The sequence below is a fragment of the Pimephales promelas genome, chromosome 13 (assembly GCF_988280905.1).
Source record: "Pimephales promelas chromosome 13, fPimPro1.hap1.1, whole genome shotgun sequence".
NCBI classification, from domain to species: Eukaryota; Metazoa; Chordata; class Actinopteri; order Cypriniformes; family Leuciscidae; genus Pimephales; species Pimephales promelas.
Genome location: NC_142781.1, coordinates 10,812,683 through 10,837,380, shown reverse-complemented (window position 1 = coordinate 10,837,380; position 24,698 = coordinate 10,812,683). Strand labels below are relative to the sequence as shown.

General features: G+C 36.6%; 1 protein-coding gene and 1 long non-coding RNA gene across 3 annotated transcripts in view; one reads left to right on the top strand and one right to left on the bottom strand.

The window, feature by feature from the left end:
* bcl11bb (BCL11 transcription factor B b) overlaps positions 1-24,698 on the top strand; it is a 43,071-nt gene that overhangs the window by 2,155 nt on the left and 16,218 nt on the right. The window contains exon 2 of the mRNA XM_039693041.2: positions 6,416-6,769. Coding sequence (XP_039548975.2) covers positions 6,416-6,769 — 354 coding nt within the window. The remainder of the gene's footprint in view (positions 1-6,415; positions 6,770-24,698) is intronic.
* On the bottom strand, positions 4,880-11,931 carry LOC148976503 (uncharacterized). Of its 2 annotated transcripts, XR_016145987.1 has the most exons (3): positions 11,753-11,931; positions 9,986-10,071; positions 4,880-6,841 (listed from the first exon to the last, which is right to left on the bottom strand). It is a non-coding gene; the product is annotated as an uncharacterized LOC148976503 (long non-coding RNA). The 2 variants fall into 2 exon arrangements; XR_016145988.1 differs by lacking the exon at positions 9,986-10,071.

Here is a 24,698-nt window from a genome sequence, read left to right as displayed (position 1 = left end):
TGTGTGTTTGTACAGCGAAAACCTGTCCAGTGTATGTTTCAGTGTGCAAATGCAGAATAATTATACTGTGTCTCTCAAATACAAACATAATTAGTCTGGCAGTAGCGTGTGTCGCTTGGCAAACTCGCAGTTTACATTGTGCGCTCTATACACTCCATCGCATGTGTGCAGAGTGCAAACCGACACTTTTTAAAGTGGACCCGGCTCAGGTTTGCACGCCACCCTCAGGTCCTCGTGCCGTTCAGGGGTGTCTGTCCGCTGGGGAAAACCCAAGTGCCCTCATTTGGCTATGTCAATGCTCTTGGCGCAAAAACATGTCAGTTAGCTGGAGTTTGCACAATAGAGAGAGTGACAGGACCTATATCACACTCAAGGAAACAGGAATATCCACATACTTCCCGTCTTGAAATAAGCGCGGGGTGCACTCTCCGCCCGCAGGTGTGCGCGTTATAAAAGACGTCTCGACCTAAAATGGCAGGGCTCTCGCACATGCAAAATACGGGCTCTTCAAGACGCTCAGTAGTTAGTTTTTCTTCATGGGTGAATTGTGTGAACATGTATGATTCATTACATCTCTGCCTTTTTTGTTGTTGTTGAATGGGTCGGTTGTAGGTGGGGGCCGTCCATTAGGGCCCTTAAAATGCTAAAACGACTCTTGCTTTGAATGTTCACATGACGTATTCGGTGATCTTCCAGTGGCCGCTGGTCACCATGAACCACTGGACTTCTGTGCCTTGTGAAAAGAGTCACATCAGCCTTTTTACAGCTGGCTTTTTTAGGAGTGATTTTATAGCAATCTTTGTGTGTGTGTGTGTGCCTCGGAGAGAACTTCTTTCACAGACCGTGTGAGCCGAGAGCTGTTTGATGGACGTGCGGTTACCCGCTGATCGGACTCGTCTGACCCGACTTGGCAAATATTATAGGCGAGTCTCTGTTCGGTTTATTTCACGAGTGTCGTATTTGCTGTTTTGCACAGCTTCAGTGTGCACGGTTGAAGCTGACAGGGGGTGCTGTAAGTCCTTACGAGAGGGAAAGTGATCGTGTGTGTGTGTGTGTTTTCCTTGAGAATCTGATTACTGCCTTCAGGAACCATGATAACTGTATTTATAATGGTTAATACCCTAAATTGCTATCTCTTCTCCCGAGTGTATCATTCCCACAACAGGCTCAGTATAAATCTCTTATCTTACGCTAAAGGTAATTAATTCAGTTTATTGCTGTATAGACTTCACCCTGGGGAGCAGTGACATAGACGCCGTTTCACGTCCTCGCCTACACTAACTTTTTAAAACAACGTTTGTGGTTCCGCTCTCAAATTTAGGGCTTTATGGGAGGCTAGCACACATGTGCGTTTCAGAATTGTGCGCGTTTGTTTGGCAAACGTCCAGAAGCGGTTGAGAGTGTATAGGCCTTAAATGAAGATAAGCACGTCTGCATATGGATTCTTTTTTTTTTTTTTGTACTTGCACCTGTGAGCTCAGAAATCACAATTAGGCAAAGTCTTTTCACACAAGACGTTAACAGATCCTCAAATATATAGCACTCACAATCTGTGAATTGTGCAGAATGCGCTCTAGGCTTATTATTACTTTAATCCAGGGCCATCATTTGACCTCAAATCATTCATTATATAGAATTATATATAATTAGGCAAATTGTTGATGAGCATGGATTATTATTATTTTTTTAGTGAGTAATTAATAAACGTTTACCTTTGCTTCCATCACAAATTATTCTAATTACTACAGTGTTATGAAAGACTTTTTAATAGGATAACTGACTTTTTTTTTCATATATATATATATATAGACTGTTTGATTACACACTCGTGTTATACGTGCGTAGTGGTTTCCTTTTCGTGTGCATATTTGAAGTGGGGTTCAAAACCATTGCATTTTTAAATTATTATTGTTATATTATCATATGCCAGTTTGAGTGAAATGTTGATCAAAACAATAAATGAATTTCTGAAAATATAATTTTGTATGCCCCGCCTTGGCTTTAATAACTGAGGCACTTTAGCTGCATAAGCTGCTCCGTTTGTTTTTTTCCCAGTATAATTCGAGAATGTTTCAATGATCGTCTTACGCTTCAGTGCAAACTAAATCTGACTATTTGTTCAAAAGAGTTCACATTGTCAGTGTCAGTATATCTCACTCCTTATATACCATGTTTCTTTGTTTTAAAACGAACTGTTTATTTCCTAATTTTGAGTTAGACTGCACATGGACCTTTTTGTTCCTCTAAATAATAAGCAAATATCTGTATTATTAATAGAAACTCTAAGCTGATGATATGTGATTGATAATATATCAGCCTGTAAAGGTGTATGTTTCAGCGTCTGATTGAAATATCACACCGCACACATCATCTGCTGTGCACCTGTGGCTCCCATAACCCCCTTCTCCCGTCGAGTCCGCTGCTCACGTCTGGCCTGTTCGGGACGGCTCCCTCCCAGCGCTCAGTTTGCGTGGCATTGGACTCATTCCAAGTCTACGATTTTTGTCTTCTCCTCCTTTTGGCGTCCGCTCTCGAGAGCCGAGTGTGTGGCAGCGGCCCGGTGTGTGTGTGTGTGATGTCTGTTTAGATATCACATGCTGTCAACTATATCAGGGGTTCCCAAATCTTCCTCTCAGCTGAACACCTCAGATGTCAAATATTTACCTATGATCAATAATTTAACGACACAATCACATGCTCACGGTTCTCTGATGATCATTTGTTATCACAAATTTTGCACTTAGATCAGTAATGTGGATCAGATAACATTATATTTAGAGTTAGCATTCATTAAACCAATCTCTTTTGTGGGTTTAACTCAAATGTATTATTTCAATCGACTCAAAATTTTAAGTCAAACCAACAATATATTTTTTTAACTGTGTAGCATGCAAATAAACAGGTCAAATGTGACATCTTTTTTAGTTGTAAGTGTTTGACTTTGTTTGTTTTCATTTTTAAATTCTTTATATAATTTCTTTTGCACGGCAAAAATCGCAGTGCAGTTATTTTGTCGTCAGTTTGAAAGACAAGTATATTTCAAGTCAAATCAAGTCTCATTTATTTATATAGCGCTTTATAAAATATGATTGTTTCAATGCAAGATAACACTTTGTTTTATAGTGTCATTGTTACATATGTTACATGTGGTTAGTAATGCATTAATTATGCATAAATACACGCAACACTGACCATATAGTAAGTACATGTAGTTAATTAATATGCGTAACAGTGCAACAAGGACAGCTTCAATTAAAATGTAACTCTATAATGTTAGGAATAGGTTTAGTTTAGGGTTAGGTGCATGTAGTTCTGCATAATTTATAGTTGTAACAAACTAGGATATTTTTCACTTTTCACATTCAATTTAATTATTAGCTTTACAAACCCCATGGGAAACCCTGGATTTAATACAGAGCAAGATATACTGTTTTAAAAGAACTCTAAATATCAATTTGTCACTAAATGCCCCAAGGGATTGTGGGTCAATATGCTGAGTCAAAAAAAAAAAAAAAAATTTAAAAATGCTACTGGAGTCAAGTTACTGTCGCTCTTCCCAGGACCCAGTGTGTGTTGCAGAGTGTGTTTGTCCCTCAGGCTGAGACTGGAGTTGATTTGCTATCAGATCTCATTCTACTGCTGTTTTTTTTTTTAATCTTTCTGTGAATCTGTTTTGTATCTCAGTGTGGTTTTGTGTGTTGCGTCAGATCCTTTTCACAGCAAATAGTTGACTGTTTTGTCATCGATAATAATTTGGGCGTCGAGATGGCAAACAGGGAATTTCGAGAGGGTGCGAAATGACAAAGATGAGGCTGGTTTTCACACACTGAAACGGCTGTTTGTGAGGCTCCTTAACCACTGTTCCCAAGGTGCACCTGCGATACGAGGCGACCCGTGCCTGAGAGCGTATTTTGAGACTGTTTTGCGGCTTTTGCGAGTGCTAGTTTGTCTGCTGCGATATATACCTGTACGGTGCATGTGCACCTCTCCAACATCCGTCCAGCGTGCAGAAAAGTAGACCGGAAACACAGATACCACTGCAAGACTGCGACTGTACTACCTGCCACACACACTCACACTCACACACACACACACACACACACGTCTCATCTTACTGTGCAACTCACAGGTGTTCGTCTATGCTTTGTGAGCTGTAAATTTCACTTTTTGAGGACGGTATCAGACACAGAGGACCATATCGACATATCAGTTCCACAAAGAAAAGCTTGAGACAGTTTTACTCTAAAAAATGCTGGGTTGTTTTAACCCAGCTTGGGGTCAAATATGGACGAACCCAGCCAATGGGTTAAATTTTTGCATTAAATCGTTAACCCAACATATTGGTTTGTCCATATTTGACCCAAAGTTGGGTTAAAACAACCCAGCATTTTTAGAGTATACTGCTACTGTAAAAAAACAAAAACAAAAAAGTTGCTGCCTTAAATTTTTAAGTACAAGCAACTTGGATGTTTAAGTTGTGTCAACTTAAATGACATTAAACTGACTTGACTCTTGTATAACGTTGAATATTGGTTAACTTATTTTGATGAGTTCAAGCAATGTAAAAAAAACGTCATAACTTATTGATCATGTCATTTTTTTTTACAGTGGATACGTTTTTTATTAACCAATTCTGTACACTCGCAGTGATTTGTGAGGATAGCTTGCAAATGTGCGTGGAACATTTTGGTCCATGAAGTCGTTTAAAATAACTCATTTGTTGACTGTGTGTAGAGTCTACGGTACATGCAATTCCCCAACAGGCAAGTTAATCATGTCTGGACCAGTTTGATAGCCAGACAAAAAAAAAAAAAAAAAACCAACAGATTTGCAACTCACAATAACTGAAGAGCAAAAATCACAGACACACCAATAGCAATTTGTCATTTAGAAACCTGACAGGTACTTTAATTAGTACGACTAGTGAATGCAAAGCAATTATTTATAATATTCCACATTTTTTTTTAGAACACAATGTTAATTCAAAATGCTTCACACAGTCATAATAAAGAAAAAAAGCTCTAAAGTGAGATATAAGAGACATACTGTATATAAAAGTGTATGCAAATGGATCTCCATAGAAATCAAAAGGAGTATTTTTGAAGAATCTTCAAGAAGCTCTTTTCCAAAAAAATGACAATTCACTGGGAAGCCTCGTAAATGATGAAAAAAGGGGTATAAAAGTAGTCAATTCGGTCTTCTGAATTCATTTGACAGCTTTTTGTGATAAACACAACTGCAATTTAAGTTGCAATTCACTGAAAGTCTTTTCTTCTATCAAATATGGTTTACATACAGCTAAAGTAGGGAACCTGAATTTCAGGGAACATACTATGTAAATAACTGTTATAAGTTCCTCAAAAGCTATCAAATGATTTCGGAAGACCTGCAATGTAGTGCTTGATATGATATCTACTGTTTGTTTTTTGAAGCTTGACAGCCAAAATAGCTGTTTGAAGATTCAACAAGGATCAGGATATTTCAGCACAGTGGTTAATTTGAGAATGCAAACAGATGCTGTCAGTCCGGACTTGAATGTGGTTACCGTCCGGGAACTTTTGACATCTTTTGGAAATCAAATAATGTTCACCTGCACTTGCCAAACATGGAATGATGTTCACAGTTCACACTGCTGTAGTTAGTCACACTTGTCGCTAGTAGCAAATCTTGCAAATCTCAAATGACAGCCGCCTTTGGTGAAATATATTCAGAAGTCAGCATTTGAAGTGGATCGAAAAAAATTGTCCTAAGACGAGAACGGGTATTGTTCCAAATTCATGGATAACTTTGATGAAATGTTTTGATCCACTTAAAACTACTGTAGTTGACATATATATCACTGTAAAAAATATTTTCGTGATTTGTAATCACAACATTTTTTCTTTTGTCAAATCATCTTAGATCATTTATGTAGTTCAGATAACATAATATTTTGAGTTTCTGGTTGATTAAATCATAATTAAAACTCAATTTTTCAATTTCAATGAACTTATTATTTTTAATTACAGTGCTTTTTACTGTATTTTTTTACAGTGCTTCAGTGGTGCAATTTGTGACGTCGATAGTTACAGAAACATCTTTGATGATTTCCTTTTTTTATAATTTGGTATTGACTTAAAGTTTAAACTTAAATGAAATCCTATAAGATTCAGATGACCAAAACATTAACTTAGACCCTTATGGATTTTAAAATATATTTTATAAAAAGAGAAATAGCCAATGGAAACAATATTCAAATGGATTCAAACAGACAGAAACGCATTGAAAGACTTCTGTCTCGACAGTTACAGTATTTGCAACTACCGGATTGATCTGTTACATCTCAAAATTGATTATTAGACACCATTCATTATTATTATTATTATTTACTGTGGACTGATTGATATTTTCTCCCCCCCTGTGTTTCACGCCTCAGCTGGGCCAGATCATGACGCAGGGGTGGACCAGTGCCCATCGGACGGCTCTGTGGGCGGCGCCGGAGAGAGTGACCTGCTGACCTGCGGTCAATGTCAAACCAACTTCCCCCTGGGAGATATTCTGGTGTTTATCGAGCACAAGAGGAGACTGTGTCCCGGACCCAGCGTGTGTTTCGACAAGCCGACCGACTCCGGCGGCTCCCCGTCCCCCAGACCCCCGCGGGTGGAAGTGTGCCGGAGGTCTGGGCCCGTGGAGGTTGGGATCCAGGTCACGCCAGCAGAGGAGGAGGAGGAGGTGAAACGACTGACGCCCGCCAGAGGAATCTGCCCCAAGCAAGAGGGCGTCCCAACAGGTAGGTGTTTTAACACTGAGAGCTGGAGGAGGGGGAGGTTTAATAGTCTGAAGCTTGGCAGGAGAGAGACGTCTGTGAAGTTACAAACACACAAAGACACAGACTCTTAATCATATTCTTTAAACGGGTAATACTCTTAAAGAACCAACAAAAAAAGGTAGTTTCTGGTCAAGAATCTTTTCACTGTTAAGTTCTTCCGATTTTACCAGTGTTGTAGTACTCGAGACTCGGACTCTAGGCCTGTTTAGATTATAATGCTAGTATATGGGGGCATATAATAAGTAAAAATAAATTGCTAGTTAATACCACTAACGAGGCTCAAAATAGCCCCACACTAACACAGTAACATAATGAGGGTCCATACATGCAAAACGAAGCATTGAGAACTGTGTAAGTCGAACCACGAACGTCGTGCTGAGTGAGCTGAACTGTATGAAGTTCAGCGAACTTCTGAACTGTATGAACGGCGTTCGTGGTTTGACTAGTCGAGGCTGTTTTCCAAAGATGGCGCCGCCTGTATACACGAAGTGAACTTTCTTGATAAAGTATCTTCTTATTAAACGGTCTGGACACTTACAAAGTTCTCAATGCTTCGTTTTGCATGTAGGGATCCTAATTACGGTGTTAGTGTGGGGCTATTTTGAGTCTTGTTAGTGGTTTTAACTAGCGATTTCTTTTTACTTATTATTTGCCCCCATCCAAATCTCAGAGAACGGTTGACTAGGTACCAATGTGTCATTAGACCAAAGGTTTATTTAGCGCCGGAGTTCTCCTTTAAGCGGTCCACGCATTGTCCATGTGATGTCATTTTCGTCATTGTAAAAAGTGATCAGTTGACCCATTGCCTTAAAATTATGAAGTAAATAAATGTCATGCTTAATTGAAAAAATTAAGTTACGTGTACTTGAAAATTCCAAATTACTTAATTTTATTTTAATATTAATTTTTTCGATTATGCATGAAGTTTATTTATTAATAATTTTAAGGCAACGGGTTTACAAAAAAAAAATTAGTAAGTGAGCTGAACACTTTTTACTGTGTGTGGAGGGTACACGCGTATGGTGCACGCACAACAGCCATGCTTACGGTGAACACTGACATAGAAGAGTCCGCTAGTTGGCGATAAACACAGTTGTGATGTACTATTCACTAGTCGAAGAAGAGTTTGCAAAGAGCGATACTAATGGCAGATACGCAACTATTCTTCTTCTATCCTTCCGAGCGAATGCCCTATAAATGACACGACTCAGTGCTGCCCTCTAATGTCTGGTAGGGTATACATTTACATTTTATTCATTTAGCTGACGCTTTTATCCAAACGACTTAAAATTGCTATACATGTTAGAGGTCGCACGCCTCTGGAGCAACTAGGGGTTAAGGGTCGTGCTCAGGGACACATTGGTGTCTCACAGTGGATTCGAATCCGGGTCTCTCACACCAAAGGCATGTGTCAATCCACTGCGCCATCACTACCTCACTCAGGGGTATAAAAAAAGCAATTGTACTGTGCATGTATACCTTGAAAATTGTGCGCGAAACGGAGCGTAACGAGGAAAATAAAGAATATAGATATATATGAACACACACATAGTGTTCACCGGTTCTGACTGGATCGCTTCTCTCAAAAGGTCCTTTTCTTTTGACTCGGGCCTTCAAGAGGGATTAACACCCTTTGCATGATTTTATTAGAGCAAGACGCAGCATCTCTCTCTCTCTCTCTCTCTCTCTCTCTCTCTCTCTCTCTCTCTCTCATCTTTAAGTGAAACATAACAGTCCTGAGTGCGCCAGCAGCTGAAACCAATTCTCTAAGAGGGACAAACTCCAGAAATCCTCACCCGACGTGTTTGGGGGAAATATCATCGTATTAAGGAAAAGAAAAAAGAAAAAGGCTAAGAAAGCCCATTAAAATTCAAGTGCTAAAAGACATAGTATGGGGATTAATGAAGAAGATTCCTCATTCCGAGGGTTAAAGACTCAGTTTAGCGTGCGGGGCCTGGAGGGGCCACATGTTATCTTCCAGCACAGTGCCGCCCACCCTCCTCTCAGCACACACAGCCTGGACAAGGAAATGCTTCACTATGACAAATAGAGACAAAGTCAGCAGGACCCAGACTTCAGCCTCGTCAAGAGTTTTTTTCTTTCTTCTCTTTTTTTTTTTTTAAAAGTTATTAGTTTTTTAATGTGCCTTTTTAAAGCACAGTTTTTTTTTTTGATATATTATCTGAACTTTTTACTGAACAACTTCGGCTTTAGTTTTGCTTCGCTGACAGAAGTCGTCAAGGTTATCCACAGAAATGCAGGACAGGAAGGTGCTTTGGGCTTGAATGTAATATTTTCAGAGCATGAAAGCTTTGCTCAACACCTTTGATTGCCACTTAACTGTCTTAAAGTTTCAGCTAAATTAGATTATATTTAATGGGGCTAATTAAATACAATATGGAGCTATGGTCACCTAGAGGCAAAATCCATTCATGCTGTGGGCCAAAACACCGAGCGTTAACCCTTTCTCATCTCATCCGGAGATGTTATGATGAATGCTGAAAATGGTGATTTAGGATAAGTATTAAGTATGTTTATTAAGATTTTTTTAAATGAATAGTTAAGAGAAGATCTTCCTCTCAAATCTATTACGGGTATAAATCTGATTCCAGAGTAAAAACAAACACACATTCTCTGTCTTGTTTTCTGGTATTGAGTTTTAATTGTGCATTTTTATTAAATACATAATACAGTTAAATCACTTAATTATATGTACTTTTTAAAAAATAATCCAAATTAATAATATATTAAAACAACTGATACAGTGATGCATTAGAGAGTCATTTTTCTTCTCCCACCCCTAATTTACATGCATTCAAATACAGTATTGTGCATTGAGACGTCACACCAGATTTGGAATATGGGACAGACACAGAACCCACAAAACCACACAACCTACTGCACACATACAAGTATTTACACTTAATAATATTGTTAGCTATGTAAAAAAAAAAAGTAGACTTACATAAATTTGCAGATCAGTGGGAACAAGATGGTGCAACAGCATCATTCACTGTTGCTGTTTTGTATTTTTCACTAGAACCAATTTTTACCAGCATGTGCTTGTCTTTCAAGAGTTTATCATAAAATGTGGAACAGTCCAGTCCGAAATTAATTCAACAATTTTATCAATTTAAACTAAATGTTGGACTCAATATAGTGTACCTTACAACTTACTAAAGATCCAGTGATCCGTGGATATTGACATGCAGCCAGGAATCGTGTTGCCGGGGCGACACCAAGGAAATAAAAGCAATATAGACCTAAACATAAAGTAAATTTGTGAACGCTTTATATAAATACAATATAGGTGGGTCTAAATCATATATCTATATATCAGTGTTATATATAGCCTATATATATATCATCATATCGTCCAGCCCTAAAACTTTTATAGTTGTTTTTTTGGTGAGTGTTTATTAAAAAACATCCAATAATGCAGAATATGCAATAATAAATATTTTATTGATGAGTTGTTAATATATATATATAACAATACAAAATATATGGGTATGGTTTTCCACCTAAATTCAGCATATTGACACAAAATGATAACTGCAAATCCACCTTTCGCTGACTGGAGTCCAGTTGATCCATTTGTCCTCTTTCTATAGCAGTCTGTTAAAAAATACCTCAGATTGTTTGTCAAATCTAGTTGTACAGTCAATCGCAAAGCTCTTTCCCACTTTATATGTGTTGTGTTTGTTCGTTGCGGCATTCACGCTGAAAGCCGCTCAGTCTTTTTGCCACTCACTGTGAGTAACTGCAGGCACTCCGGCCGACGGTGACGTCACGCGCATACCCTCTATACCGGTGTATATATAAATATATATTAACGATGAAATACGGGACAAAACATAATAAGTCGCTAAAATTAGAGTTGAAATACGGGAATGTCTCTGGAAAAACGGGTCTGGTCACCCTACATCAATGACAACCGATTGCGGAAGTTTGAATAGATGCATATGCAAATGAGATTTGAGAAGATTATAAGTAAACCTCGATCTGTTCTTCACACAAAACTATTGAATGGCTTTAGAAGGCTTAAATATACAGTGCTTGAGCTCACCAACCCCCATTCACTTTCATTATATGGAAAAGAGCAGCGTGAACATTCTGCTAAACATCTCTTTTTGTGTTCTCTGGAGGAAAAACAATGGAGCAAAGCCTAGCAAAAGCTTAAACAGCCATTATTTAATTATAATTGTTTTACCATTTTTAAATGCCATTACTTCATATAGTCATACAAACACAAGTCTGTTCCTCTAACATAGAGAATTCAAGTGTTTAAACTAGCTATTTTTTCTTTAGCTATTTCAATTTCCATCCTATTCATGGGAAGTGCCCATTACCTGCTGTTTTTGATAGGATCCCGCCGTCAAGTGTGTGTACCATCATCATTCATGCTATTTTCAGATCGTTTCCCTCATATCTGAAACTGCCCTTAGTTTCTAATCAATCTCTGAACTATCCAGCTAATCATACTCCACGAACACTGGAGAACGTGTATACCGCATCGTGCGCTTGTCCTTTCCACGGCTCCTCTAATCACCTAGCACGCGCTCATTTAAATATTAGAGTAGGCTTTAATCATGGAAAGTAATCAGCGGCATGAATATTCATACCGTGCCGGTCTAACAGTCTCATTGTCTCACTCCTGTGCCAAATCGTGTCTTCCTGCCTCTCAGCTGTCTGCTCTGATGGCCCCAGTCTGCTATCAATGGAAAGAAGTTTAAAATAAAAACACTATTCATACATGATCCTAAGAGAACCGTGAGTGTGTGTGTGTGTGTGTGTGTGTTGTGAGAGAGTTTCAAAAGATGAGGAGACTGATCCCTGTTCCAAGTGATGAATATTTGCACAGCGGCTCAAGAAGACGCCATTTGCATAATGACTTTGTAGTTTTGCATTAATTAAATTTGCATATGAAACTGCGTTAATTACCTCTGATCATCTGTTTTCAACGTTGCAGCATTTGATGTCCAGCCTTCGGGGTTGTGATTAGGGGTTACAGTGGCTGTTTCAGACTGTGTGTGTGTGTGTGTGTGACAGGGACTAAAGCAGAATAGAAAGCGAAGTTGATGAGTCAGTTTCACAGTCCTTTTTCCTCTTTTTTAGGCCCAAACTCTTGCTATTTTCTGGCATGTGCAAAATACATGTTTTTTTTTTGAAGTTCAGAGCCATTTTGTCCTCAGCGAGCTCAAGGATCAGCTTTTGAATTTCCATGAAGGTGTTGTGTCAAGTACTCTCATACAGACATTTTTAAAATTAAAACTCATCAAGAGCTTTTTGTTTCTGTACATCTTTTTGCAAAATTTACCACAGATCCAGCAGTGCAGACAAAGACACCATTTTCTCACACCATAAAGGAAGTTGAGCTTATCCTTGACCACGAGACCTCAATATAAATCTCCAAAAACTTTTTCTATACACTTCTAAAAAGTTTTGCTTCTCAAATTTGCTTAATTCTGTTGAACTTAAAATAAAATTGTATTTACTATGGGGTTAGGATTTGGTTTGGTTTGGTTGCATGTAATTATGCATAATTTGTAGTTATTACTACACATGTACCAATCACACTGAAAAAAAAAGTATTACCAAAAATGGACAATTGTATAAATGCACAAGCAACCACAGAACAGTGATTTACAGTATTTATAGTTTTGGTGTTTGTTTTATGAATGTATATTGCATTTTGACAGTTTCATGCTCTTGGCAGCCAATAACTCATTGCTAAAAACACATTGTGGTCACACAAACCATATGTATTTTATCCTCTTTATCCTCTTTTATGTGTTTTAATGTCGTCTTGGTCATATTTTCTTTTGCTGTGCGTAAGTACGAGGATGCATGTCACACAACCTGTCCTCATTTCTTCATTTTTTTTTTATTGACTATCCATTTAATTGCATTTTATTATTTGCATTTAGCATTGTTTTTCTTCTGCCGTCTGCAATCTTATCCGAACAGATCTGCGACCCATTTTTGTGTCGCCACATACCAGTTGAGAACGCTGTTATAGATTAAGATCTGTTTATTTACAGTTAAGCAATGCATTTTCAACTCAATATCAAACTAAAACCAGTACATACTGAGGTTTTTTTTTCTACAGACATACAATATGAACAAATTTAAGATTTAGATTATGTAATTTCACTGACAAAAGAGGCAAAACATACCATCATTTTTTTGGATATACCATGGTACTATTTGTAAAAACAAGGCATACAGTACCATGGTATGCCAAATTCCACTATTGTACTTATTGTAAGGGTTGACTTACAATATTACATATTGAAATTTACAATTCACCTAGTTTTTATAAAGGAGGGAGGATAAAGATGAATGGTTTCAGTATGTGTTTAAAAAACAAACAAACAGATAGAGAAACAGGTTTCTCCCCTCTCCAATTGGTCAATAAGCAGATAGCCACGCCCAATATTCATCATTTCCTGGGAATCAACCTCACTGTGAACAAACGTCAGACCTCTCCAACTCAAATTTTCTAGTGACTGGTCACGTCTAAAAATGTTTAATTGCCCCGATTGAATTTCTGTGAATTGAATTTTATCAGTCTTTTAACAAAGAAAAAATCTAGTTTACCAAACCATGTTGTTGGTCTAATTTTATTCTCACTGTGTCAAAAGAAAAAAAATAGTATGAGACACATAAATACATTTACCCAAATAGGTAACACTTTATAATAACTACACGCTAATAATCATTAGTTAAGCATGAGTAAACAAACGTTCATAGAGCATTATTAGACATTAATAAGCAGTTTATAAATACAGCTATAAATGCTTTCTTCTTGATTTAAAAGATTTTAATAATTGTATTTTCATCCTTTACTAATGATCAATTAATCATGTCTAAATGAAGAATTGGATTTTTTATAAACCAGTTATTTAAGAGTTTTCAGTGGTTCATAAGATGTAAGTAAATGATTAAATGTACATTCATACATTGTGTTACTCAGACATATAGTGATGGTTAATAAATGCTTTATTAACATATATTTATGCTGTAATTCAGGGTTAATTCGGGTAGTTATGAAGCATTTAGTAGTTGTCAGTTAACTCTTTCGTGAGCTCATCTAAAGTGAGGACTATTCATGCCTTGTAAAGCATTTATAAAGGAGATTTAAAGGCGCATCAATCTTCTAAACAGTAAAATGTAACAAACACCCCACAGGGTAACACTTTATAATAACTGCACGCTATTAATCATTAGTTAAGCATGAGTAAACAGTTAATACATCATTTATAAAACATTAATAGACATTAATATGCAGTTTATAAATATAGCTATATGCTTTTTTCTTGATATATCTATAATGCGTTTAATGATTGTATTTTCATACTTTGTTAATGATCAATTAATAATTTCTAAATGAAGTATAACATTATTTGCAAACCAGTTGTTTAAGAGTTGTCATTCATTCATAAGACCACTTAGAAAGTGTAAGTAAATGTAGTAAATACAGGTAGTTATAAAGCATTTAGTAGTGGTCAGTTAACTATTTTTGTGAGCTAATCTAAAGTGAGGACTATTCATGCTTTGTAAAGCATTTATAAAGGAGATTTAAAGACTCGTCAATCTTCTAAACAGTAAAATGTAACAAACACAACGCAGTGATACAGAACATAGAAATATTTAACAGCCTTTAAAAATGCTTTACAAGGCATGACTAGTCCTCACTTTAGATGAGCTCACGAACATAGTTAACTGACCACTACTAAATGCTTTATAACTACCCAAATTAATCCTTAATTACAGCATTAATACATGTTAATAAAGCATTTATTAACACATTAAGTAACCATCACTATATGTCTGAATAATAAGATGTATGAATGTACATTTAAATAGTTTATTAATCATTTACTTACTCGCTCTAAGTAATCGTATATGAACCACGGACAACTCTTAAATAACTGGTTTATAAAAAATGCAATTCTTCATTTAGAAATGATAAATTGATCATTAAGAAAGGATGAAAATACAATTATTAAAACAAATTATAGATATGCTTTTAAATCAAGAAGAAAGCATTTATAGCTGTCTTTATGAACTGCTTATTAATGTCTATTAATGCTTTATGAATGATGAAGTAATGGTTTACTCATGCTTAACTAATGATTATTAGCATAGTTATTATAAAGTGTTACCCAACACAGTGATACAGAACATAGAAATATTTAACAGCCTTTAAATCTCCTTTATAAATGCTTTACAAGGCATGAATAGTCCTCACTTTAGATGAGCTCATGAAATAGTTAACTGACCACTACTAAATGCTGTATTTACTACATTTACTTACACTTTCTAAGTGATCTTATGAATGACTGGCAACTCTTAAATAACTGGTTTGTAAATAATGCTATACATTATTAATAGATCATTAACAAAGGATGAAAATACAATTGTTAAACGCATTATCGATATGCTTATACGTCAAGAGAAAAAGCATTTAGCTGCATTTATAAACTGCTTATTAATGCTTTATAAATGATGAATTAACTATTTACTCATGCTTAACTAATGATTAATTGCGTGCAGTTATTATAAAGTGTTACCGGAAACGACAGAACACTGGTTTACTTGATTGACAAATCAATTCCAACACAGGGTATTTGTGAATGATATCTTGTTAATATGAGAAAAAAACACTGAATACATTTAAGGTGTCTTCTGCATAACAGGATGTGTCGATGTGGCGAAGAGAGCTTTCAAAAATAGGTTAAAATTCTGCGAATGAAAATAAAAACTAACATAAGTTCCCCTCCACCACATCTGGCAAGTGACAGAACAGAAGTTACTGAATGATATAATGAGGATGAGACTTGTGTCAGTCGATGTAGATTTTGCTTTATCGTTTATTTCATGGTATGTAACTATCCAGCTTTTCTATTATCAGTTAACGAATGGATGAATAAGAAAATCACAAGCTTGATGTGTTTGTTATTAAAAGGCAGTAATCTAATGCAAATTACATCTCAGAAGTTGATCAAACCGTTGATTTTATGAGTAAAATAAAATATTGGCTACCATCAGATAATTATGACGTAACCTGGCAAACGCGTTTTATAAAACCAATGAATGCATGAATCCTTAATAATAAAGTGAAGACATTAAGTTATGCATCTTTTTGCATGGCGATCATTTATTGATTGAGCCAATACGTAATTGTCAGTTTCCACTTTTTATTTTTTTACCGTTTTATAAATGTCCTATTTATATATCAAGGTAGAATAAAGCATTTAATCATCTATACAATTACGCACTTCATCTTTTCGCTGATCTACAAGTCATCAAATATGGTCTCAGACCAGAGTGTTCACTGTAAAAAAAATATTTTCAAGATTTGTTATCACAACATATTTTCTTTTGTCAAATCAACTTTATAATAATTTATTTAGTTGAGATAACTTATTATTTTGAGTTTCTGATGATTAAATTAATATCCTTCATTGTATTAACTCTTTCCAGTTAAGTCAACTTAAAATTTTAAGGCAACCCAGGTTACTTACTTTTTTAAGTTAAACCGACAATATTTTTTTACAGTGTAGTAATCACAACATTTTTTTCTTTTGTCAAATCAACTTAAATAATTTATTTAGTTCAGATAACTTACTTTTTTAAGTTAAACCATCAATATTTTTTTTACAGTGTTTGAAGGACAGTACCAATTTCAGTCTGACCAGTAAAATGCTAAGCCATGATGCCTGGGCACTTAACAAAAAGCATACCCATGATCCCTTGCAACACCCATGCTATGCTATGCCAGCATTTCTGTTGCAGGGTGCCTTGTGGTTAGAGCCTCTGGGATTTCAGGCCTGCTTATATTTTGGGATCCGTCCAAATGAGACCACCCCTTCGCCGTCTGATTGGTGCTGTCTGCCGGCAGGGGTCAACCTGGTCCATGTTGGACGCATTATAGAGCAGGACAGCGCTGCATGTGCGCTCCACGCTGAGCCCTGGAAAGAGTTAAAGTCTCCCACATGAAGGCATCAAACGCTCCACATACCACTTTATTGTAGTCATATGGCAGCAGATTTGATATTTTTCCTTCCACAGCAGGGAATAAAACTCGCCACTAATTTGGACTGTGAGCGTCGCCACTAAATTTCAACATGTGCCGATGGTGTTGACCAGATGTGTAACGCTTTTTCCCCCCTCTTCCTTTGTGTCTCACTATCGCTCTTTTGTCAAATTATCCAAGTGAAATATATTTAAGGAGAAATTGCAAGGATGGTGAGATGACATGACAGTGGTTCATAAACGTTGGATGTTACCAATGGGAACACTGCAGCTCTGTCTGTTTCAAAACCTATACGCTTATAAGCTGGTTTGCTAGTCTTTGCTGGTTTAAAGGATTGGTTCACTTCTGAATTAAAATTTCCTGATAATTTGCTGCACTGAAACTGTAATTTGGACCTTCAACCCGTTGATAACCGTTAAAGTCCACTATATGGAGAAAAATCCTGTAAGTTTTCCTCAAAAGTGTGTAAATTATCAAGACATTTTAAATCTGAAGTGAACTGATCCGTCAAGCTGGTCTGTAGGGTGGCATGATTATATTGCAATTAAATCAATATTGTGATATGATTTATGGTATGAGATTGGTATCCCGGGTCGATTCTCAATACCGGCAGGTGTGAAATGGCTGCCCAATGCTCCGGGTGTGTGTGTCCACAGTTTGCAGTGTGTGAGTGTTCACTACTCACTACTTCTAATGTGTGTGCACTAACTTGGATGGGTTAAATGCAGAGAACAAATTTCGAATATGGGTTTCCTTACTTGGCCTTCACATGTCACTTTCACTTTCACTTTTTCACTGACATGCGTGCAGCTCATGATACAGTGTTTCTGCAGTAAATGAATGATGGTTTAGTATTTGAAATTTAAGAAATAAAGACGTAAATTGTTGTACTGTAATTTTATAGTTGTTTCATTTGGAATGATATAGATGTAATTTTAGAATTATTTATTTTAAATGCTGATTTTTTTTAACATTCATTTTCACTACGCCAAACAATTAATCGCGATTAATCGCATCCAAAATAAAAGTTTGTGTTTACATAATATATGTGGGTGCACTGTGTATAATTATATATATATACATACACACACATGCATATATATTTAAGAAATATTTTCATTTGTATACTGTATATAGATTTATATATAATTTAATAGGGCTGGGCAACGATTAATCGCGATTAATCACATCCAAAATAAAAGTTTGTGTTTTCATAATATATGTGTATGTAGTGTGTCTAATTATTTTGCATATATAAATACACACACATGCATGTATATATTTAAGAAATATTTGCATAAATATACTGTATATATATTTATACATAATTTATATAAAATATAAATATAAATATTTTATATATTAATAACACATTTCTCTTAAATATATGCACATATGTGATTTTTTTATATACAAAATAATTATACCCAGTACACACACATATATTATGTAAACACAAACTTTTATTTTGGACGCGATTAATCGCGATTAATTGTTGCCCAGCCCTAATATAAATATTTTATATATAAATAATATTTTTTTCTTAAACATACATGCATGTGTGTGTATTTATATATATATATTTAAAATAATTATACACAGTGCACCCACATATATTATGTAAACACAAACTTTTATTTTGGACGCGATTAATCGCGATTAATCGTTTGACAGCCCTAATATATATATTGTTAAAAGTCTTCAGTCTTCAGATTCATAAGTCAACACCATTACTGAGTAACCAAAGACTACCTTGTAACCAATCAGGTCACAATGTGTGTTCGTCAACGAGTGGATCTCTGAGCTGGTGTGAGTGAGTGGAGGCGGAGCTCATTTGCATATTCATAGAACCACGTATATTAAATGAGGCAAGGGTGTAGAGTTACAGTCAAGCTATTTTCAGGTGTTGTTTGTCATGCAGATGCAGTGCCCAACAAAATCACCCCAGAATGATTCGTTCTTTCCAAATATAACTATTTCACAACATACAATGCAGATAATCGCAATTACATGTTTTTCAATATTGATCTCTCAGCCTGTCATTATCTGCTCGTCCAGTCTGAACAGCTAGTAAGTCCCCAAAACCCCTCTAAACAGTTACTGTCACATCTATTCATTTAAGTAGAACGGACAAGTCTTAATGCATTGTATTTATCTTTCCCTTTTATTCACTTGACATAAGGATGTCTCTACCAGTAAGACATTACAATAGTCTTGGCACTGCAGGGTGAGAAAGCGTTTGCGTGGAGAGTTATTTGCCAAACACTGACTGCAGTGTCACAGTCAAGCCACACACACACACACACACGCTGCTGCCCAGAGGAGAATACTCTTCTGGCGGACTCTCTCAAAACTGCAACATGTGCAATCTATCTACTTTAATGTCATCTTCCACGTGGCACAGTTTATTGACAACAAACATTTTACGTGTTTAGTTTAGAAAATCTCAGAGTCTGTGAACATTTGAAAGGATGTTAATAAAACCAGTGTCATTATCAAGACGAGATATTGTCGACTGCACTGAATTATACTGCAGTAAACAGCAGTTTTCTACCACTGCTGTGGTTTAGTGTCAGAGTTTGGTGGCAAATTTCTCTCATTGTGTGTGGAGTCCTGCTGGGTGGCACCGTAAAAGTTGGGCTTTTAAAGGAGATTTAACTTTTGTTTCTCGATCCGTCTTTATTTTCACAGTATATTAATGTCGTTCTACAACAATGTGGGAATTTCTTTGGGAATGAGCAATGTTGTTTGTTTGCATATACTGTCTGTGTTTTTTTTTATACTCCACCCCTAAATGAAAATTCTCTGATCACTTACTCACTCTCATACCATCCCAGATTACTTTCTTTCTTCAGATGATAAAAAAAATTTAGAAGTGTGCGCGACCTTCAAAGTTGACGCTTCAAAAACCACACAAAGCAAACATTACGGTAATCCACACAACCCCAGTTGGCCAGTAGGTGTGTGTGAGAACAATACTTATATTTGAAACGGTTACACTTTGTTCCAATGGTCCACTTTAGACATTCTACTGACTTTAAGTAAAGTTTATGTCAATTTCTACTAACCCGATCCCTAACACCTAACTATAACAGTCTACTACGAATACTCTGAGTTTTCAAAGTTACTTATAGTAGAGTGTCTAAAGTAAACCATCTAAAAAAAAAAGTATAACCTTTTAAACTTAGGCTATGTTTACACGGAAACGATTCTGAAGAGAAAACGCAAAAGTGGCGCTGCGTCATCACTTTTTATTCTGCGTTTAGTCGAGCGTTTTGTGTGGGAAATTCGCGTGCAAATGGTGACGCAAAAGTCTGTGAAATTCAATGTAGTATGCACTCCAGGCGGCTAGGAGTGCATACTACAGCAACACCAAGTCCACGCGCCTGCGTACAACTTTCACCGTCAAGCAGACTTTTGCGTTTTTACCCTTCACACGGGAACGCGACGGTGGAGCGTTTTTGAAATTTACACTCTAGAGGGTGGTTTAACTTTTTTGCGTTTTTAAGCCTCAAAAATGTCATCGCTGTGTAAACGAAAGGCACATCCGATAAAATATTTTTCCGTTTTCACCCGCGAGCGTTCTCGTGTAAACAGGGCCTTATACTCCAGACAACCATCGTATCATATGTGGGTTTGTTGAATGTAAACGTCGGGACGTGAAAAATTTTCTGTTTTTTCACTGTTATACGGTAGGGGGCGCTATTACGCAACTTCCAAAAGAGTACTGAATCCCCTGATCAAAACACAGGCAAAAGAAAAGCAGAAACAAGCGTTATAAGCATTGCTTATGCAGTTTGTAATGTTTGAAGAAGAAAAAAGGAAACTTTTCCACGTTCGTGTTGATAAAAAGAACGCGTAAAGCGGAGGCTGTCCTTTATTTTTAAATATGGCATGTTCAGATATTCATACAACCAAATATTCTGGTGGCCATGACATTTTTGATTAGTATTTTTCTTACACACATCTCTCTTTTCACGTTGATTTATCCGTCGTGCTCTATTTGTGTGGTTTTGAAGCATCACAGAGAGGGAATATTTAAAAAAAAAAAAATCTAATCTGAGATGGCATGAGGGTGACTAAATGAAGAGAGATTTTTCATTTTTGGGTGGACTTTCCCTTGCATTCATTGAAGGATAGTTCAAAATCAAATAATGATGCAATTCTGGCAGGTCGCTTTGCAGGAGACTACTGCATTCTGCCATACTTTACTGGGAACATACAGTTTGAATGTCTTAGTGTGAGGTTGTTTTTTTATTAGATGCAATTTTGGTGTGTTCCCATCTCAGAAATCAGCACAAAGTACTTGAATGAGAGTCTGGTACTCCAAAATAAGGGGAAGGGGCTGCTCTGTCACGTTGATAGTGGTCGATGACATTACAGTCCGAGATTTTGCAGGATGAGAGCCGCCATGATAATTCGGCATTAAACCCTCCCTTGCATCCCACTGAATAAATAAACCCGGGATCTTATCAGTTTATATTCATGCCAGTAAGGCTTGTTCTTGCATGTAGTGCGCGGCAGATGTGGCCCTCCCGGTATGTTTGCTGAAGGCATTGGCTAGATGAAAGACTGTTCTTAACCATAAGCTATGCGGGGAGCTGTGCCAAAAAAGCTGAAAACGCATCATTGTGAAAACAGCCCTGGGAGAAGCTGATCTACCCCAGCAGAGGATGAAGAGGGCTGAGGGCGAGATGACACACCACGGAGAAATCGGCACTCTCTCTCTTTTAACTTTTGTTCTCGTGAATATGACTGGCGTGAAGCGGTTAACCGTCGATGTTGTCGATCCGCTTATAACTGTAGATACAAATCTTTTCTTTGGAATTTGCATATTTCTAAAAGTAGTAAGTGTATGCAGTAAGATCAATCGTACAGGTTCGTTTAGGTCTCACGATTTTTATAATGCACAGTAGGAACGATGTAAAAGAACAAAGGTCTATTGTCTGACTCGAAAAAAAATCATAAATAATAGAGGAGGGATTTCTGGGATGCTGGTTTGTCCTAGAGAAAGCTTAGAGAGATATAACAATGGATTTTAATATTAAGTTGGGTATTAGGCACGTTTGTGTGTGTGGTCTGAACACAGAGTGGGATAAACATGCGGTAATATGTATAAATAACAATTATAAAGCCTTGAGATAAACAGAAAGTATTTTATTTTCAACATGAGGACGTACATTATTATGATGTATTTGAGTGTATATGGATGTTAAATGCAAAAAAAAAAAGTTATGTTTAAAATCATATTTAAAAACATAGGATATAGTATTTATACTCCATTCTGAACATATAGGGCAAAACTTAAATTATTAGGCAGATAAAATAGTCCACAATATAAAAAATATCTAATATTGATAGATTAATGTGTGTGTGTGTGTGTGGTTTGAAAAAAGTGTTTAAACGTGGTATTTACGTATAAATAACAATTAAAATGCACATAACATTTGTAGTGAGGTAAATAGAAAGAAAAATTAGAACTCATTGTGTATACATTACATTTTATAAATGTTTTTACATGTTAAATGCAAATAAAAAAAGGGTCACACTTTAGTTTAGGGTCCAATTCTCACTATTACCTAACTATTAACTCTTACTTTTGCCTCAACAAACTCCTAATTACTTCTTATTAATAGTTGTTATGTTCAGATATTGGATTAGATTAAGGAATGAAGAATATGGTCATGTAGAATAAGGCATTAAATGTGTTTTGTAAGTGCTAATAAACAGACAATATCCTTGTAATATGCATGTTAACTAGCTAGTTGATAGTGAATTGGTCCCTAAACTAAAGTGCTACAAAAACGACAAAACGGCACCCCATCTATAAAAGCAATTATGCTTTTCAGAAATAGTGCTTCTAAATGGGTTAATATTGGGATAATCTGGTGTTGTTGCCCCTTAAGATGATTATTGTATGCTTAATGATTATTGTACTGGTATAAATGCATGTAATAGTGTAAATCTTAATCTAAAACATCATCGAGGCACTATTGGAGACATGGTAATTTGAATATTGCACACAATTTAGCATTTAAAGTATACAGCCAAAGCTTTAGTCTTGATTTGGCATCTGATTTTGTGATCTGTGCAAGGGATTCTGGGTACTCACTGGGTACTCACAGCGTTGGTCCCGCAGAGCGCAACAGAAGTGGAATCCATTCACATGACTGGCATGTGTCGCAGATCCCGGCACATGAGGTATCGAAGGAGCTGTTTTACAGGGCCCTGATTGTTTGGGAAGGCGCGCTGAGGGCCTCGGGATTTTTTACAGTGAGCTTTAAATGGGTATAGAAGCCTGGGCCCAGCTGGGGACCATTATAGTAGACGTAATCCAAAAAAATACTAGGGCAATTATTTCACATACGGGATAGCTCTCCGCTCTTTTCTGCTTCCCTTGCTCACACTTTTAGTGGGTCCGGGCTGGTTTATGCTGGTGATAGTACTGGTCTTGCTGGAGACAAGCAAACCTGCAACCAGCATCCCATGCTAGTCCCAGCATGAAAAACACATATAATTACTTAAAGGAGTAGTTCACTTTTTAAAAAAAAACAAAAAAAAACAAACGTTTGCTGATAATTTACTCACCCCCATGTCATCCAAGATGTCCATGTCTTTCTTTCTTCAGTCGAAAAGAAATTAAGGTTTTTGATGAAAACATTCCAGGATTTTTCTCCATATAATGGACTTCAATGGGAACCAAACGGATCAAGGTCCAAAACTGCAAACTCTTCAAAGGGCTTTAAACGATTTCAGACGATGAATAAGTGTCTTATCAAGCGTAAAGATCGCTCATTTAATAAATAAATAACAAAGTTTAAGTTTTATAAGCTCAAATGCTCGCCTTGCTCTGTTCTGTGATGAGTGTTTGTGACTCTCCTGTTTGAACTCGTTCATCAAAATGAACAAATCTTTTTCCGAGTCATTTGGTTCATTCAACGAACGAATTGATTCGGAAAAAGATTCGGAATTTACAGCAACAGAGATTGTTTTGATTTTACAGCAGCTCTAGAATAAATTTATTGTCCTGCTAAAGTTAGTTTTGATCGATTCACTTCCGTTGCTAAATAATTATTTATTAAAGGACAACTCCGGCGCAAAATGAACCTTTGGTCTAATTACACATTGCTACCTAGTCAACCGTTATCTGAGATTTCTTTTCATGATTGCCGAATGTAAATAGTTTTATTTCTAAAAACAGTTTAGCCTATAACGGTAGTATAACGCCTGTATATAGGGCATAGAGTAATGACAAATAAAAATCGCTTGTTATTACCACTAACAAGGCTCAAAATAGCCCCACAGTAACACGACAGCATAACAAGGGTCCCTACATTCAAACCGAAGCATTGAGAACTTTGTCAGTGTCCATACAGTTTAATAAGAAGATATTTTATAGACACAGTCAACTTCGCGAATACAGGAAGAAGCCATCTTTGAAAAATAGTCTCGACCAGTCGATCTACGAACGCCGATCCAAGTGCGCTGCACTGTGCAGAATCTCATATGGTCCGCTGTTTCCAGAAGAAACACAAACACAAACCGTTTACTTCTCTTCAATATGTACACGTAGCCTACTGTTCGCGCTCACCTTATCACCTTATTCACATCTCACCAGCGCACTTGGATCGGCGTTCGTAGATCGACTGGTCGAGACTATTTTTCAAAGATGGCTTCTTCCTGTATTCGCGAAGTTGACTGTGTGTATAAAATATCTGCTTATTAAACTGTATGGACACTGACAAAGTTCTCAATGCTTCGGTTTGAATGTAGGGACCCTTGCTATGCTGTCGTGTTACTGTGAGGCTATTTTGAGCCTTGTTAGTGGTAATAACAAGCGATTTT